Consider the following 18,366-nt stretch of genomic DNA (forward strand, 5'->3'; position numbering starts at 1 on the left):
GACAAAATATATATACAAACACTTCCAAAAACATGAACAGTACTGTACAAATGCTGGGTGGTAAAATAATAACAACAACATTTAATAGATATATGCTGGCCAGTTTCTAAACCAATGCTGCATTTAAATTAAGGACGAATTGTATATATTTTCAACCTGGAAGGTTTTAAGAATTTAAATATCCTAGTACTTAAACTACTTAGCCTCTTTCAGCCCATTTCCACATAAAATTAATAGTAAAGACAAACAGTGTTGACAACTCCTCAAATTTATATTTAAGTATATACTAATTCACTATATAATAAATTATCTAATTATAGAAAAACTCCAGTCACTTTCAAAAAACATAAAAATAAAACATACATCTTGATATTAACTATTAAATCTTCAAAACAATCAGATGCTCCTTTCTGAAAGGCACTTTAATGTACTTCTGAAAAGCAGTGTTCACATAAAACATGGTTTGTCTTACAGCAGATGCCAACTGCTCTTCTGTCATATCTTCTACGAAGACAGTTTTAGCTGAGGGTTCCTCAGGAAGAGCATCTGCTGAGCCCATCATTAGTAGAGTCATTCCCTGTTTTAAAACAAATCAGATCCAAAAAATGCTCAAAAGTTGACCATTTTCATGCTCAATGAAAGAAGCCAGACATAGAAAAAACAATTACATGCTTGTACTTGCCAGAAAAGATAAATTTATAGAGACACAAAGTAGATTAGTGGTTGCTAGGACTGAAGGTGGGACGAGGGAGTAACTTCAAATGCATACATATTTCTTTCAGAATAATGCAAATGTTCTAAAATTAGACAGTAGAGAAGTTTTCATGACTCTACTAAAAATCACCGAAGTTTTTTTTAAAAGTACTGAAATGGCTGCTTCAGGCAGAGATCACCAATTTATCTACAAAGAGGCCCAAGGAAACTTTTTAGAGTGGTGGAACTTCTTTATCTTGACTATGGTGTGGTTACATGACTATACAAAATTCACCAAATTCATCAAACTATACACTCAAAAAAGGGTAAGTTTTATTCTATATAAACTATAAATAAAGCTAAAGGGAAAATACTGTCATAAAGAAAATTGAGAATGTTTCCATTCTCGCACAGAAGGGATTTCTTCACATGATCATCAACATTTAATGGCACAATTTCTTCTCATAACAAATAAACTAAGCACTAAGATTCTTTCTGTGAATATCTATTTTATAACTGTAACAATTATTTACATTTGAACAGAAATATCTTAAGAGCATTGAAATCTCCATTCCAGAAAATATCACATCAAACATATAAGTTCAAAATACTCAATTTTATAATTCTACAAATTGTTAAACCTAAACTTACATTCGATATACATGTAACATTCCACACAACTAAAGACCAATGAAGACACTGTCATCCTAAATCTCATTATGTTGAAATGTGAACAAGATTATTACCAAGCTCTTAACATGACGACATTAACACATGAAACAAAGAAAAGGGTACAGACTTTTTTGAAATAACAACCTGACTGGAGGTTTAAAAAACAAAGAAAGATAAAAAAATGTCTTGATGAGGATTAAAATTAGAAAATGAGGTCAATGAACACATAGTCTTAAAGGGAACCTATGTTGAAATCCAATAACCCTCATTGTATCACCTGTTATTTTTACTTAAGCTTTTTATGAGATAATGCCAAATCAGAACTAGAAAATCTTTTTCTGAAGACAAGTGTCTCAGGAAAACCAAATTATTTTTAAAATATATTAGCAATAGCTATTTAGAAAGTACAACAGGGACAAGTGAATACCAATAAATATCTAAGAGAGAACATAACAAAAAATACATGATAAGAAAACTATAAAGTTCTAGTTAAGGATAGAAAAAAAAACCCACCTAAACAAATGAAGGGGACAAAAGAAAACTGTACTTGAAAAATAACTCAATAAATTTAAAAAAAACAAAAACAAATGAAGGATATAACAAGTTTCTAGAATGAAAAGTTATTGTAAAGAATGATTCCGAATTATTATCCATATTTAACAAAATTCCTTTTTGAAACTTTACAAAATTTTTCATTCATGGAGCAAATTCATGTCCATGACAACAGCCAAGAAATTTCTGAAAAAGAATAAAGACCAAAGCAATGCCATTTAATATTATTAACAAACATTACACAATGAAGTATGTTGAGCTAAAGAAGGTTGGTTGGCCATGGCTGGTGTAGCTCACTGGAATGAGTGCAGGGCTGCAAACCAAAGGATCGCAGTTCAATTCCCAGTCAGGGCACATGCCTGGGTTGCAGGCCAGTTTCCAGCAGGGGATGCATGAGAGGCAACCATACATTGATATTTTTCTCACTCTCTCCTTCCTTTCCCCTCTAAAGATAAATAAATAAAATCTTTTTAAAAAAAAAGTAGGGGGAAGCCCTACTTTTCCAGCCAAGGGGGAAGCCCTACTTCCTCTCGTCTTCCAGCCAAGACGGAGGTGTAGGTGGCAACACTGCCTCCTCACACAACCAAGTTTAAAGACAACAAAGTTTTAGTAACAAAAACGCAACCAAAACACAGAAAATTGAACTGTATGGAAGTCCAAGAACAACTAACTACTCAGCCAGACCAGTAAGAGGGGCGGAGTCAGCGGCTGGTGGAGGGGGGTAGTGCAGGAAAAAAGTGGTGAGACACACCCAGGCGCACAGGCGGCAGTTGGCAGATCCCAGGTGTGGAGTGGCAATGGGCGGACACAGTGAGGACACAAGGCGGCTAGCTAACCACGGTCACACATTCGCACGCAGATAAACCAGGTGAGGGAGCGAGCAGTGAAATGAACCGCACAGGCTAGGGCCCCAGCAATGGGAATTAAAGCCTAAAAGCACCAACTGAAAAAACTCCCAGGGTCCAGGTGCTGGGAGAAGTTCCTAGACTCACAGAGAGTTTGTTGCAGAGACCCACAGGGTCATGGAGGGTTCATAGGCCCAAACACCCGGGAGCTGGCACCAGGGGGGCCCAGTTTGCTTGTGGGAAGCAGCAGAGGAAACAAAAATGTGAGAGAGAGGGGAACAAACGCCACTGCCCCTCTCTGACCCCGTCCCCAGATACAGCATCACAACCCAGCCACTGGGCTGCCCCACACTGGTGGACACCTAAGGCTCCGCCCCTCAATGTAACAGGCACGAACAGACCAAAACATTATGGCTCAAACAGAAGTACAAATCAAAGCCTGAAAGCCAATACTTTTAAGCAAACAAGAGATAGCCAACTTATCAGATGCACAGTTTAAAACACTGGTGATCAGGATGCTCACAGAACTGGTTGATTTTGGTCGTAAATTAGATGAAAAAATGAAGGCTATACTAAGTGAAAGAAGGAAAATGCACAGGGAACCAACAGTGATGGAAAGAAAACTGGGACTCAAATCAAAGGAGTGGACCAGAAGGAAGAAAGAAACAACCAAACAGAAAAGAATGAAGAAACAAGAATTCAAAAAAATGAGGAGAGGCTTAGGAACCTCCAGGACATCTTTAAATGCTCCAGGATCCAAATTATAGGGATACCAGAAGGAAAAAAGGAAGAGCAACAAGTGGAAAACATATTTGAACAAATAATAAAGGAGAACTTCCCCAATCTGGCAAAGGAAATAGACTTCCAGGAAATCCAGGAAGCTCAGAGAGTCCCAAAGAAGTTGGACCCAAGAAGGAACACACCAAGGCACATCATAATTACACTACCCAGGATTAAAATGAAGGAGAGAATCCTAGAAGCAGCAAGAGATAAGGGGACAGTCACCTAAGTACAAAGGAGCTCCCATCAGACTGTCAGTGGATTTCTCAAAAGAGACCTTATAGGCAAGAAGGGGCTGGAAAGAAGTATTCCAAGTCATGAAAGCCAAAGACCTACAACCAAGATTGCTCTACCCAGCAAAACTTTCATTTAGAATGGAAGGGCAGATAACGTGCTTCTCAGATAAGATCAAATTCAAGGAGTTCATCATCACCAAGGCCTTATTATACAAAATGTTAAAGGGACTTATCTAAGAAAAAGAAGATAAAAAAGATGAACAGTGAAAGGACAGCAAATTCATAGTTATTAACAACCACACCTAAAACAAAAGCAATCTAAGAGGACAGCAGATCAGGAGCAGAACCATAGAAATGAAGATCACATGGAGGGTTAGCAACAGGGGAGTGGGAGAAGGAGAAGGGGGGAGAAGGTACAGAAGATAAGTAGCATAGATGGTAGGTAGAAAATAGACAGGGGGGAGGGCAAGAATAGTATGGGAAATATAGAATCTAAAGAACTTAATGATACATGGACATGAACTAAAGGGGGAATGTGGGCGGGAGAGGGTGTGCAGGGTGGAGGGGAATTAAGAGGGAGAAATGGGACAACTGTAATGACATAATCAATAAAATATATATATACTTTAAAAAGCAGGTAATAATTTAGGGGGCAAAAATACTACCAGTTCACTACCTCATGCCATGCCATACCAAAATGAATTACGAATGAAAGGTTTAAATATAAAAAATGAAACAATTACAAAAACATGTAAATGAATCAAAAAAATCTTGCCATATTCTCTTTTCTTTTTTTAAAAGATTTTATTTATTTATTTTTTGAGAGAGGAAGGGAAGGAGAAAGAGAGGGAGAGAAACATCAATGTGTGGTTGCCTCTTGCGCATCCCCCTGGGGACCTGGCCTGCAACCCAGGCATGTGCCCTGGCTGGGAATCAAACCTGCAACCCTTTCGTTCACAGGCCAGTACTCAATCCACTGAGCCATACCAGCCAGGGCTATATTTTCTTAAATTGATATAAAAGATGAAAGAACGGATGTCACTAACTATATAAATACTAAAAACTTCCATAAAACATTACTATAATTAAAATTTAAAAGGACGACCTAGAAAAAGGAATTCTACTATTTATAAGCACCTTTAAAAAAAAAAGTCAGCCTGGCTGGTGTGGCTCAGTAGATTGAATACCGCCAAAGGGTTGCCAGTTCAATTCACAGTCAGTGCACGTGCCTGGGTTGCAGGCCACGTCTCCAATAGGGGGCATGCAAGAGGCAACCACACACTGATGTTTCTCTCCCTCTTTCTCCCTCCCTTCCCCTCTCTCCAAAAATAAATAAATAAAATCTTTTAAAAAAATGAGTAAGGCAAACACACAATAGAAAAATGGACAAAAATACACAGAAATCAAAAAAGGTTTTTGAAAATTAATAAAGTAAGGTTCTACCTTAAGAAACTAGAAAAAGCATACATTGAAACCAAAGTAAAAGGAAAAAATAAAACCGAGAGGGGAAATCAATAAAATAATAAATGAGCAAGAAAAGCTGATTCTTAGAGGGTAGGAAATTAATGAAATTAACAAACCTCGGAATTCACAATTTGCCAATAACAGGGAGAAAAGAGAGAGAAAAAATAGCACTACAGATTCTAGAATGAAAGAGTATATTATGCCAATCAATTTGACAACTTAAATTTAATGGACCAACTCCTTAAAAGATGCAAACTACCAAAACTTATATAAAAGAAAATATAATATCTGAATAGTACTAAGTTCTTAATTGAAAGTCTTCCCACAAAGAAAGCTCCAAGCCGAAAATTCTTTCCATTTTATAGAAATTCAATGGAAAAATTCTACAAAATATTTAAAGGAAAAACAGTATAAACTCTTTCAGAAAAGAGGGAAGGTCAGGATGCTTCCTAATTCATAAGCCCAGCATTACCCTGATAGCAAATTCAGACAAAGACAAATAAACTACAACCCATATCTCTTAACCAGTGCAATAAAGCAAGCAAAAAAGAGAAATAAAAACCACAGGACTGTGAAGAAAATAAATCCTTCTTTGTTGCTGATACCTACATTATCCTAAGACACTAATACATAAAAAAAATCATCAGTCATAGGATATAGGTCAATATAGAATTAATTATGTTTTTATATGCCAGTGAAGTAAAACAATAAAAAGACGTCATAAAGATTGTAAAGGAGAAGTAACGTTGCCTCTATTTGCAGATAACATGCTGTGTACACAGAAAACCTAATGGGATCTAAAAAAACAAAACAAAATTACTAGAACTCATAAGTAAATTTACTAAGGTCACGGGATAAAAAACATACTGTATTTTTATAATCTAGCCATGAACACTGAAAAACAAATCTTTTTAAATTATAGTTTTCAACAGCTAAAAAACATTGTTTCACGAATCTAACAAAAACTATGCAAAACCTCTATGCTGAACTGAAAAACTAAAAAATTCTGTTAAGAAAACATAAAGACCTAAATGGATAGAGAAGCATATCCTGTTTAAGGATTTTAATACTCAATAACAATATGTTCATTCTCCCCAAACTCAATGTAATCTCAAACAAAATTCCAGGAGCCTGTATCACAGAAACTGACAGACTTCTTTAAAATTATACAGAAATGCAAAGGAACTAAAATAAAATAGTCTTAAAGAAGAAAAAGTTGGAGAACTTATACTATCTTATTTCAAGAGTTACAAATCTTCAGTAATCAAGACCATGTGGTAGTGATGTATCAATGAAACAAAAGTCCAAAAACAGACATACAAGTGGTTTTTAAGAATCACTCCAACACAGTCAGGGTGAAGAGGAAAATATTTTCAATGGATGGTGCTGAAACAACTGGATATACACATGGAAAAAGGTATTTGGAATATATTTTGATATATTAGGAAATTGCACTATAAGAAGTTTTCTTAGGATAATACTTACATTTTTTATTTTGATGTTTCCCCAATCATCATCCTATTTCAAAGACAAATAAAAAACATTTAATAACTCTGTACAATCTAATAAACTAATTTTAAGCTACTTCCAAATAGAAATTTTTTTCTCAGAAGATTTTATTTAAATTACTGTAATCAAAAGTATTTTTAAGAAAATAGCCCTGGCTGGCGTAGCTCAGTGGATTGAGCACGGGCCTGCGAACCAGACAATCGCGGTTCGATTCCTAGTCAGGGCACATGCCTGGGTTGCAGACCAGTTCCCTGCAGGCCAGTTCCCAGCAGGGGATGCACGAAAGGCAACCATATATTGATGTTTCTCTCCCTCTCTCCTTCCCTTCCCCTCTAAAGGTAAATAAATAAAATATTTCTTTTTAAAAAGCGAATGCAAATATAAATTTAAAAAAAAAAAAAAAGAAAATACATGCAGCCCTGACTGGTGTAGCTCAATGGGTTGGGCATCATCCCAAAGAGTCACTGGTTCAATTCCTGGTCAGGGCACATGTCTGGATTTCGGGCCAGGTCCCCATTTGGGGCTAGAGGCAACCTAGTAATATTTCCTCTCTCTCTTTCTCCCTTCCTTCCCATCTCTAAAAATAAATAAAATCTTTAAAATAAAAAAATGCAGTTCTAAAAATAGGAAGTCTATCAATTGCTTAAACTACTTACATAAGATACCACCTAAAAGGCAGTAAAAATGGCAACCCAAAAGTAGTAAAAACACCTGATGGATGACAAATAAAAATATGCTGATTTTTTGCATGTTCATTACATATTTGGAACCAGCAGAGCTCAGGTGACAAGAATGAAGAGTAACATGAAGTAAGATCTACATAATTAGGATAATTATAGAATTTACATTCCAAATCAGGAGACTTGAGAAAGTGCTATTAAAAATTATACCAGAAGAGTAAAACAGGACTATCCAAGGCAAACTAACCCTTAATAATACTTGCTGTGTCCACAAATGTTTCTCCAGTACTAAATGTCACATCTATGAAAAAATTAACAAATACCTTTACTCTAATATGTTTGAATAAAGATTTTTTTCCTTAACGCCATGATTGGTCCATGAATAAAGTCAGTTCTATATTATTTCTCTGTTTCTTTTGTGGAAGGCACCGGGAACTCAATCTGCTTCCCTCTGCTGGTGCCATTACCTCTCTGGATACCCTGCTTCAAAGTGGCACAATAACTTCCTGAAGACCTTTCTCAGTATATGGGTTTTTTTGTTTTCAATGTTTTGCATGTTTTTTTAAATTTTTCATTTATTCATTTTTAGATAGAGGGGAAAGGTTAGGAGAAAGAGAGGGAGGGAGAAAAACATCAATGTGTGGTTGCCTCTAGCAGGCCCCCTACTGGGGACCTGGCCTGCAACCCAGGCATGTGTCCTGAATGGGAAACTAACCAGCGACCCTTTGATTCACAGGCCAGTGCTCAATCCATTGAGCCACACATGCCAGGCCTTCTCAGTTTAAAAGCAATCACTGCTAGTTATTTGTAATGATAACTATATATACCCCCTCAGACTAACTTACTTATCCAAGGTTGTCACAAAAGAGCTGGGAAATGTACCCAGATCTACTTGACTTATAAATGACATGCTCTTTTTGGTATCTTACTATATCTTACTTAAAGCTCTATGATGCTGTTTACTCATTATGGAATATATAAAATACATTTACTTTCATCATTTTTAAATACACACAGTTGAAATAAAAAAAGAAAAGCCTGGCACAAAACAAGTATTCAATAAGCAGTAGCTATAAGTAGTCAATTTCATTTAATTAGCATTTTTCTTTAATTCTCTACAGTACACCACCAAGACGGGCATAACTTGTTTCACTGTGCTTTCCTCTATTGCGCTTCGTAGATATTGTGTATTTTACAAGACTCTCCAACAGCAAAAAATCTCAGAAATGGTTATCATTTTTAGCAATAAAGTATTTTTTAATTAAAGTATGTACACTTTTTTTTAGACATAATGCTATTACACTCTTAATATAGTATAAATATAACTTATATACACTGGGAAACCAAAATAGTTGTGTGACATGCTTTACTGCAATGGTATGGAACCAAATTTGCAATATCTCTGAGGTATACCTGTATACAGCTCAGCAGAAATTAGGTTATCAATGTTCAAAAGCTGATACTGCAACTTGGAGAGGAAACAATGTTTCTTCATCAACATATTTTACTGCCCTTATCTTTAAAGTTAACTATAGGCCCTAGCCTGTTTGCTCAGCTGGTTACAGCATCCTCTACATACATCAAGGTTGTGGTTTCAATCAGAAAAGAACCAACCAATGAATTTATACATAAGTAGAACAACAAACTGATGTTTCTTTTTCTCTAAAATAAGTTAATAAAATTAAAAGAAAAACATTTAAATTTTTTTTTAATTAAAAAAAAGTTAACTATAGCTCTTTAGCATTTTGTATCTAACATTTTTTTTTTTTTAGCCTCACCTGAGGACACATTTTTCACTGCTTTTAGAGGGAGGGGAAGAGCGAGAGAGAAACACTGTTTGGCTGCCTCTCGCTGGTTCCCTAACAGGGAATCAAACCTGCAGACTAGGCATATGTCCTGAAGGAGAATCGAACCCGCAACCTTTCAATGAACAGGATAATGCTCCAACCAACTGGGCCACACCACCAGGACTTATATCTAACTCTTGAAGAAATACTGTAAAAACTATACTTGCATAATATTACAAACAACAATGAAGAAAATACCATTGGGTCTTTTAGGTGGCCCTTCCTCAATGATGCTAGTTAGCTTGGACTCTTAACTGTAACAAGGACTCTTAACTGAATGTGATCATTCCAAGGAAACTAAAGAGAAAATTAGGTTCCCTCTCTTTTTAAACAAACCTTTTTTTCTCCCATCACCAGATAAGCGTTAGATGGCAATTACTCTTAAGATAAAGGGGCTCTTTTTTAATGGTTTGGACGCAAGAAAGGCCATAGAAAAACTTAAGTTTTCCAGTATTCCACAGCCAGGGCTTTGGTAAAGATCTCAAAACATTCTGAATCTCGACATCCAAATGCATGTACACTTTGCAGCAGTCTTGTTATTTTTAAAAAATCTACCATATTGGCCCTGGCTGGTGTAGCTCAGTGGATTGAGCACGGGCCTGAGAACCAGACAATCGCGGTTCGATTCCCAGTCAGGGTACATGCCTGGGTTGCAGGTCAGTTCCCAGCAGGGGACGCAGGAAAGGCAACCATACATTGATGTTTCTCTCCCTCTCTCCTTCCCTTCCCCTCTAAAGATAAATAAAATTTGTTTTAAAAAAAATCTACCATACTGTTTCATATATTTAACAGAAATAAAATGTTCCACTCCATAACAGAAAATTACTAATACATATAGATTTTATAATAGTCTAAAAATAAAAGTTATACTTTTAACACACCCACCTAGGGGAAAAAAGCTCAAACAATACAAATAAATGGAAATGCCCCATTCCCCTGACCCACAAAGGTATTCATTAATACAGTGCATTTGAAAATAAAATATTTAATGATGCTTTTACACATTTGAAATGGCTACAATGTTCCTCCGTACACTAAAATGGATAGTTGTAATCCCATAACTACATACTCACCAAATACACCTCAAGTGCTACATTTCAGTAATTATGTAATAACAGTGCATAATAAAATAATGGACTCAGTTTTACCTTCAGTGTTCCTCCTTTCACCATAACTTTCTGTCTGGCGGGCTGGACTCCAGTCAATGCAAAAAGCTGAGCCTTGAACACCATTGGAGGTTCATCGGTATTCAATTCCACACCTTCGAATTTCTCCTTTCCCCATTTCACAGTAACTGCAATGAAACCGTAACTTATTTTTTCATTTACAAAATAACAAAACTTCAGATTTAAAAGGCTAGTTCTTTAAAGTACATCCGTCTTCAAACTACATCATTCACCTTTTTATATTTGTTATCTATACCAAATCAGGAGTAATCTGCATGCTGTAGGTCCTGAATATAATTTAACGTATCTAATCCAACATCTCATATGATAAATAAGGAAGCCAACATTTAAGAGAAGTTGGTTGATTTACTAATGTCAAAAAAAACTAGTTTGTAAATATTCAAGTCTTTTTGCACAACCCAGGGTTCCAATGTGGGAAACTACAGCTTCAAAACCTCTGCCTGTAAAAACGGGCAGGGGTTGTGGCAGCAGGACAAACTCCCAGCCTCACAGGAGAGTTGTTGGAGAGACCCCCGGGGTCCAAAAATGTAAAAAAACCCACCCCCCACCCCCGCCAGGAATCAGCACCAGAAGGGCCCAGTTTGCTTGTGGGTAGCAGGGAAATGACTGAAAGAGGGCCAACAGCAGAGCAAGCAGCACTGTTCCCTCTCAGACCCTTATCCCCACATACAGCCCAGCCCTGGTGAATACCTAAGGCTCCACCCCTTACAACCTAACAGGTATGCCAAGACAAAGAAATATGGCCCAAATGAAAGGACAGATCCAAACTCCAGAAAAAGAACTAAGCAATGAGGAGATAGACAATCTATCAGATGCAGAGTTCAAAACAATGAAAATCAGGATGCTCAAAGAAATGACTGAGTACAGACAAAAAATGAAGAAGTGAAGGCCATAAAGAAGTTAAATAAAGAAAAAGTATATAAGGAACAAACAGTGAAGGGAAGGAAACAAGGACCTGAATCAAAGACTTGGAACAGAATGAAGAAAGAAGAATTCCAAAAAATGAGGAGAGGCTTAGGATCCTCTGAGACAATTTGAAATGTTCCAACATCCCAATCATAGATGTGCCAGAAAGAGAAGAGGAGGACCAAGAAATTGAAAACTTATTTGAACAAATAATGAGGGAAAACTTCCCAAATCTGGCAAAGAAAATAGACTTTCAGGAAGTCCTGGAAGCTCAGAGTTCCAAAGAAGTTGGACCCTAGGAGGAACACACCAAGGCACATCATAATTACATTACCCAAGATTAAAGATAAGGAGAGAATCTTAAAAGCAACGGGAAAAAAGGAGACAGTCACCTACAAATGAGTTCCCATCAGCTGATTTCTCAAAAGGTTTCTTTTGGCAAGAAGGAGCTAGAAAGAAGCATTTGAAGTCATGAAAGGTAAAGACCTACATCCAAGATTACTCTATCCAGCAAAGCCATTATTTAGAATGGAAGGGCAGATAAAGCACTTCCCAGATAAGGTCAAGCTAAAGGAGTTCATCATCACCAAGCCCTTATTATATGAAATGTTCAGGGACTTATCTAAGAAAAAGAAGATCAAAACTAAATACAGTAAAGTGACAACAAACTCACAACTATCAACAACTGAACCTAAAAACAAAAACAAACTAGAACAGGAACAGAATCACAGAAATGGAGATGACATGGAGGATTACTGGTGGGAAGGGGGAGAGGGGAGAGTGGGGGACAAGGTACAGGAAATAAGAAGCATAAATGGTAGGTACAAAATAGATTGGGGGGGGTAAGAACAGTATAGGAAATGGAAAAACCAAAGAACTTATATGTACAACCCATGGACATGAACTAAGGGGGGTGGGGGGGATGCTGGTGGGAAGAGAGTGCAGGGCAGAGAGAGGCAAATGGGAGAAAAAAATGAGACAACTGTAATAGAATAATCAATAAAGATATTCAAGTCTTCTGAATCCTACAATAATCTCTGCAAAATATGACCACATTAAAATATTCCCCAGAATAAGATTCACAGACTTCGAATGTATTTAATTAAGCAGTCATTAAAATCTACATACTGTTGGGAATAGAAAGGAGAGATTTTAGAAAGGTAATTTGAAAATAAAAGAAATTGGGAGCATATTTAAAACAAGAGATACTGCATTCTATGTTTCCTGAGCATAAGATGGTCAAATATTAAGAATTCAAACACATAACTAAAACACTAAAAAATACATAAATCATACTTCACAGCCATTCGAATGGCTATTTCAAAAAGAAAAAAAACAGAAAATAAATAAGGACGTGGTGAAACTGCAACACCTGCCCATTGCTAATGGGTCTATAAAATGGTGCAGCCACTGCGGAAACACTATGGTAGTACCTCACAAAATTAAACACAGAATTACCACATGATCCAGCAATTCTACTTTTAGGCATATGCCCCAAAGCAGGTAAAGCAGGGACCCAAACTGATTATTCTATACTCATGTTCATAGCAGCATTATTCATAATAGCCAAGATAGGAGCAACCCAAGTGTCCATCAACAGAAGAATGGGTGAACAACATGTGGCATGCCCATGTGTGTATATAATGAATATTATTCAGCCTTAAAAAGTAATTGAGTTCTTACGAATGGTACAACATGGATGAACCTTTGAAACATTACACTAGGCAAAATAAGGCAGATGCAAAAGAACAGATACTGTATGATTCCACTTACGTGAAATACCTAGTCAAATTCATACAGGCAGAAAGTAGCATGAGGGGAACAGAAATAGAGTTTCAGGTCAGAAACATGAAAACATTTGGGAGATGGATAGTGATGACGATTGCACAACAATGTGAATGTACTGAATGCCAAAAGCTGTACACTTAAAAATGGTTAAAATAGTTCATTTTATGTTACATAAACTTTACCACAATAAAAAATGTTCAATTAGCTTCATAAAAGAGCTAATTTTTTAAATACTTAAAAATAAACTCAAGAATATATACTTTGTTCTCACTAAAAACTTTATACCTCCTCAAAATAAGAATTTCACAACAGTTGTCTGATTTCCAACTATAAAAATCAGAATATGAAAAACTGACCCTGTGACTCTATGAACTTATAGTCTAGTAAGGGAGAAATGGGGGGAAAGATTAAAATGAATAATGCAATATAAATATTATAAAGGCTACAGAAGCACAGAATATGCTTCATGAGTAAGGGAGATCTTCCTGAAAAAGTGGTAACTGTGTGTTATTGCTATCAGCTTTTTATTACTATCAAGTTGAGACTCAAAGAAAAATTAGGTGTTAGCCAGAGAAAAAGACAAAATAAAGCATTCCTGGAGAAGACAAGAAAAACATTAAAAAACATAAAACAACATGGTATGTTCTAAAATACAATTCCCACAATGCAGGAGAAGCAGCTGAAACTGGAAGCTAGTCAAGGAACATAAGTTGTATTAAAACATACAGGCTTTATGTCATAGAAAATGTGCAGCCCCAAAAAGGTTTTCATAAAGGCCACCTGGGTCTAGTTTGAACAGTAGACTAATAGCAGCAGGGAAAATGAGTTTGAAGAGGGTGCAACTGTAATCATTGAGATTAAGCTATAAACACACAAAACAGTACAAGCAAAAGACAAGACTAAACCAAAAACGGTTACCAAAATTAAGGAAGAGGGACCCTGGCTGGGTAGCCCAGTTGGATAGACCTTCCCCCAGGTGACTACCCCATGAGTCAAGATTGGGGGAAGGGTTTGATTCACAGTCTGGGTGTCCAGGTCCATTGCTGGTGCATGAGTGGGTGGAGCAGCAGGATGAATATTTGCTTCTCTCTCTCTCTCTCCCCCCGCCTTGCTAAAATCAAGAAAGGAGGGGAACAAAGGAAAGAAGGGGGAGAAGGAGGAAGGTAGTGAGGAAGGGAAGAGGAAGGGAAGGAGAGAGAAAGAGAGGAAGAGGAGAAAAGAGAAGCCAAGCCTATCTGAAATGTACTTAGCTGTGTCACATGGGCAAAATTACTTAAACTTTTTGCTTACCCATCAAGAATTATACCAGTATCACAGGATTATGTTGAAGATTAAAACAAAGCAACATGCAAAATAAATAAACAACAAAAAAAGCAACATGTATAAAAACACTAGCTTTGTGCCAGGCACAGAAGTGGTCATTAAATTTTATGGCACTTACCTTAACCACCCTAAAAATCTGGATATTTAGTTTTCTACCAAAATTTATGAAACAGTACCTAAAATGTTCTCGTTTTAATATAGGGCTTTTTGCAGAACTGACTGACTCAATACAGATGTCAAAGGAAGAAACCTCAGAAATCGACTTCAATTCCCTCATTTTGGAAATGAGGAAAAGTTTGATTGAATGTGTAAGAATGAACTCAACTTTTAAAACAGAAAGTTTGGTAAATATAGGCTTTTCTAAAAAAGATTTTATTTATTCATTTTTTGGGGAGAGGAAGGGAGAAAAAGAGGGACAGAAACATCGATGTACAAGAGAAACATCAATGGTTTTGTCTCTCCCACCCGCCCCAACCAGGAACCTAGTCTGCAACCCAGATAAGTGGTCTGACTGGAATCCAACCAAAGGACCTTCTGGTTTTCAGAATGAGGCCTAATCCACTAAGCCACACCAGTCAGGGCTATGAATATAGGCAACAGAGGAGCTGGTTTTGTTGTGTTGTGTGTTAGCTAACCTGTGTTAGTCTACACTAGGATTTATCACCATTACTTAATGCTCCCTCAATTCTATACTGCATAAATGGAATATTTCAAGTACTCTTCTAATGTTAATTACTGTGTATTTATCCTACTGTAATAATCACAGAAAGATATTCAGCAATAATTATTAAAGCATTCAATTCAATATTCTAGAACATCAAGAACCCGCCTTGAGATTAACATTCCTCTTTTGTTTCATACCATTCTTTTAAAATGCTGAATTTCCAATAAAGGAATTATGATAGCTGGGTATGGCCAAGGAATCACACGTCCATAGCCAAACACCACAAACACCTTAGGTGCCTTTCCTTTAGGTCTTTATTTTTATTGCTGACACTATTACAGATGTCCCCATTCACCCTCCCCCGCCCGGATGCAGCCTCCACCCAGCCCCCGCACCACTTTCCTCCGGCCATCACCACACAGTTGTCTGTGTCTATGGACCATACATATACGTTCTCTGCCTAATCCCTAGACCTTTCACCCAGGTGCCATCTGATGACACAGGCAGATTCACTGACTAAAAATGTGATCCCTCGCCAATCCCTTAGACTACCGTCATGCAAAATACCTGTCACACACCAATGAAAAGAAAATAACCCTGGAAATGGGTATTCATCTACCTCACAAAGCTAAGACTCTGCTTTGGACATAAACGCAATACAATTTTTGATGAAATAAAAACAAAGCCCCCCAAAGAGTCGCAATCTGCCTTGGGATAAAACAGAAACTGGTACAAAATAGGAGGGTGAGGCAAAGGCAGCAAGGGGTAAGCAAAGGGAAGCTACTGAACGATGAAGATTAATCTCACCCTCTCACTTCAGGCTTCCCTCCTTGCTGCGCCCTTCCACAGCTACCACTAATAAGCACAAGGAAATCCCACTACACCTGCAGCCTGGTCCCCGGGGCTCCAGGACACACCCTCACCTTTCCCGGCACACTAGGACAGCCACAAAAACTATTCTGCAGAGTCACCACTCCCAGAGGCCGATGCTCACGGCTTCCCCATCTCCACTCCCGCTCCCACCGCACCCACCAGGCGGCCCAAAAGACACCACGCTCCCTCGCGATGCGGGGCTAGGAAGTGGCAAGGACGGAGAACACGGCCAGGATCAACTCCACGCCGCAGTCACCCCCCCATCCCCACGCTCCCCTGCCCCCGCCCCCCCGGGCTCAGCCGGGCTTCCGACCCGCAGGCCAGGCCTACTCAGAGGCCTAGTGCTGGGCAGGATTGCGGGAAGCAAGGCGACGAGGGGGGCTCACCCGAGTACAACGGCATGGCGGGACGAGAGGAAAGGCGGTGGCGCAGGAAGGCTGGCCTGGTAAAGGCGGCGACGGGGAAAGGGACACGCAGAAGCTATGGCAGCAGCCAAGACAGAGGCACGGTATCAGCGGCGGCTCCGGTGCGACGACAGCCTCATTCAAACCGGCCACTGGCGATGACGCAGCAACACGCAGTTCGCCCTCAGAGCTAGAGGAGGCGAGAAGCGCAGCGGCGAGGCGGGGCCTGGAGGGTGGAAAGACCGGGGTGGTGGGAGCGAAGGCAGGAAAGCCTTAGCGGGCGAGACTGAGGGCACGGGGCGTGGGCGCGGGCGCGCAGCCCGTGCGCCTCTGCAGGTGGGCGCCTGCGCACTGCACGCGCCCACCTCCTCGTGGACCTGGCCCCGCCCAGTCTGGCTTCAGGTGTTGTAGGGACTTCATGTTCTTGTGACTGTATTTTTGAAGTCTGCCCCCTTTTTCGAAACGGTGGGTCAAGCCAGGGATTTTTGTTGGTGATGTGGCTAGTCGAACAGCTGAGAGCCTTATTCCTCTACACCTCAGATCGGTATATTTACTAATGAAAATGACTTTGTCTGCCCTTTAAGGAATTTTGTGGCAAAAATAAATATGACCAAGTTTGATTTCAGCACACCCCACCACATTTGGTGCAGTTAACTTCTATCCTCGTGAGGGAGCTGGGGGATCTGAACTGAAGACAATTAGAGCAAAATGAGGACGTGGAATGATGCTAAGAATTGAAAGGAAAAATAAACAAACTTGACATAGCTGGCCTTCCTGGATGGCAGTGAGAGTTGTAGAAGAGTTGTAGAACCTTGCCCCACATACCATATGTTGCTAAGCCCTGGTCTACGTATGTCTAATGGGTAGAAACTACTGGTTAAGGTTGACATCTTTAAATAATCAATGTACTGGTAATATTTTAACCTAAATGTTTATAAGTAAAGTATAAAATGTGGTTAAATAACAGAAAGTAAACCTCTTAGGGTTTATTGCTTAGAATATACCCTCCTTATCTGGTCAACAGAAATTGTATCCAACTTTAAAGTCTCCACGTAATGCTAACTCTTTCATGTACTCTTAAAGCCTACTCCTGCAATTACCCTTTCTGTCAAGTAACATTACATAATAACTGTTTGCTCTTTTTATGCAACAAGTATATATTGAGTGCAAGATACTCAATATGGAACTATGAATATGAAGATGAATTGGACAACCATCCTGTCCTCATACAATGGAGAATGTACTAGGAATACAGAAATATGTGCACATTAACTATGTGGCTCTCCGAATCAGTCAAACCTCTAGGCTATAAAAAACAGAAGCCAGAGAAGGAATTGATTGGTTGAATACAGGACAAACTAACAGAATCAATAGGAAAAGCAGCAAACCACATAGATACTGGATAGAAACCAAGGGATATGGGCACCAGGAAACAAACAAAGTCATGTCACAGAAAGAGTCTGGACATTCCTGCCACCACTTCCATAAGTAAATTCTAATTCTGCGTCTGCCTCACTCCCTCAAGATTTTGTGTTCCAAACAAGGACATATAATTGGCCAATCATGAGGAAAGGAATGTCTGGCTCTGCCTCCCACTCAGACCTATTGGAGTATGGGGCAGGGGCTGCCCAAAATGGAAAAGCTGTGTATTAGTTTCTTACAGCTGTGGTAACAAATTACCACAATTTAGTGTCCTAAAACAAGGCAAATTCATCATCCTACATCTGACAGACACAAGTCCAATAATGGTCTTAACCTTAAGGTGTTGGCAAGACTGTACTCTTTCTGGAGGCTCCATGAAGAATTCATTACTTACATTTCCCAGATCCTAGAAGTTGCCTACATACCTAGTCTCATACCCATTCTAGCAATTGCACTGTAACAGGGTGCAGCCAAGTGGGGGACCGCAAATGGGGATTTGTAATAGGGTCCAGAAATCAGGG

General features: G+C 38.6%; 1 protein-coding gene across 1 annotated transcript in view; it reads right to left on the reverse strand.

Moving 5' to 3' along the window:
* USP14 (ubiquitin specific peptidase 14) overlaps positions 1–16,727 on the reverse strand; it is a 56,948-nt gene extending 40,221 nt beyond the window's left edge. The window contains exons 1-4 of the mRNA XM_037158397.2: positions 16,406–16,727; positions 10,427–10,572; positions 6,728–6,760; positions 473–577 (exon numbers count right to left, since the gene is read on the reverse strand). Of these exons, the coding sequence (XP_037014292.1) occupies positions 473–577; positions 6,728–6,760; positions 10,427–10,572; positions 16,406–16,421 (300 nt within the window). The 5' untranslated portion in view covers positions 16,422–16,727. The remainder of the gene's footprint in view (positions 1–472; positions 578–6,727; positions 6,761–10,426; positions 10,573–16,405) is intronic.
* Positions 16,728–18,366: the final 1,639 nt, after the last annotated feature.

The sequence above is a fragment of the Artibeus jamaicensis genome, unplaced genomic scaffold (assembly GCF_021234435.1).
Source record: "Artibeus jamaicensis isolate MK-2021 breed Jamaican fruit bat unplaced genomic scaffold, CSHL_Jam_final contig_354, whole genome shotgun sequence".
NCBI classification, from domain to species: domain Eukaryota; kingdom Metazoa; phylum Chordata; class Mammalia; order Chiroptera; family Phyllostomidae; genus Artibeus; species Artibeus jamaicensis.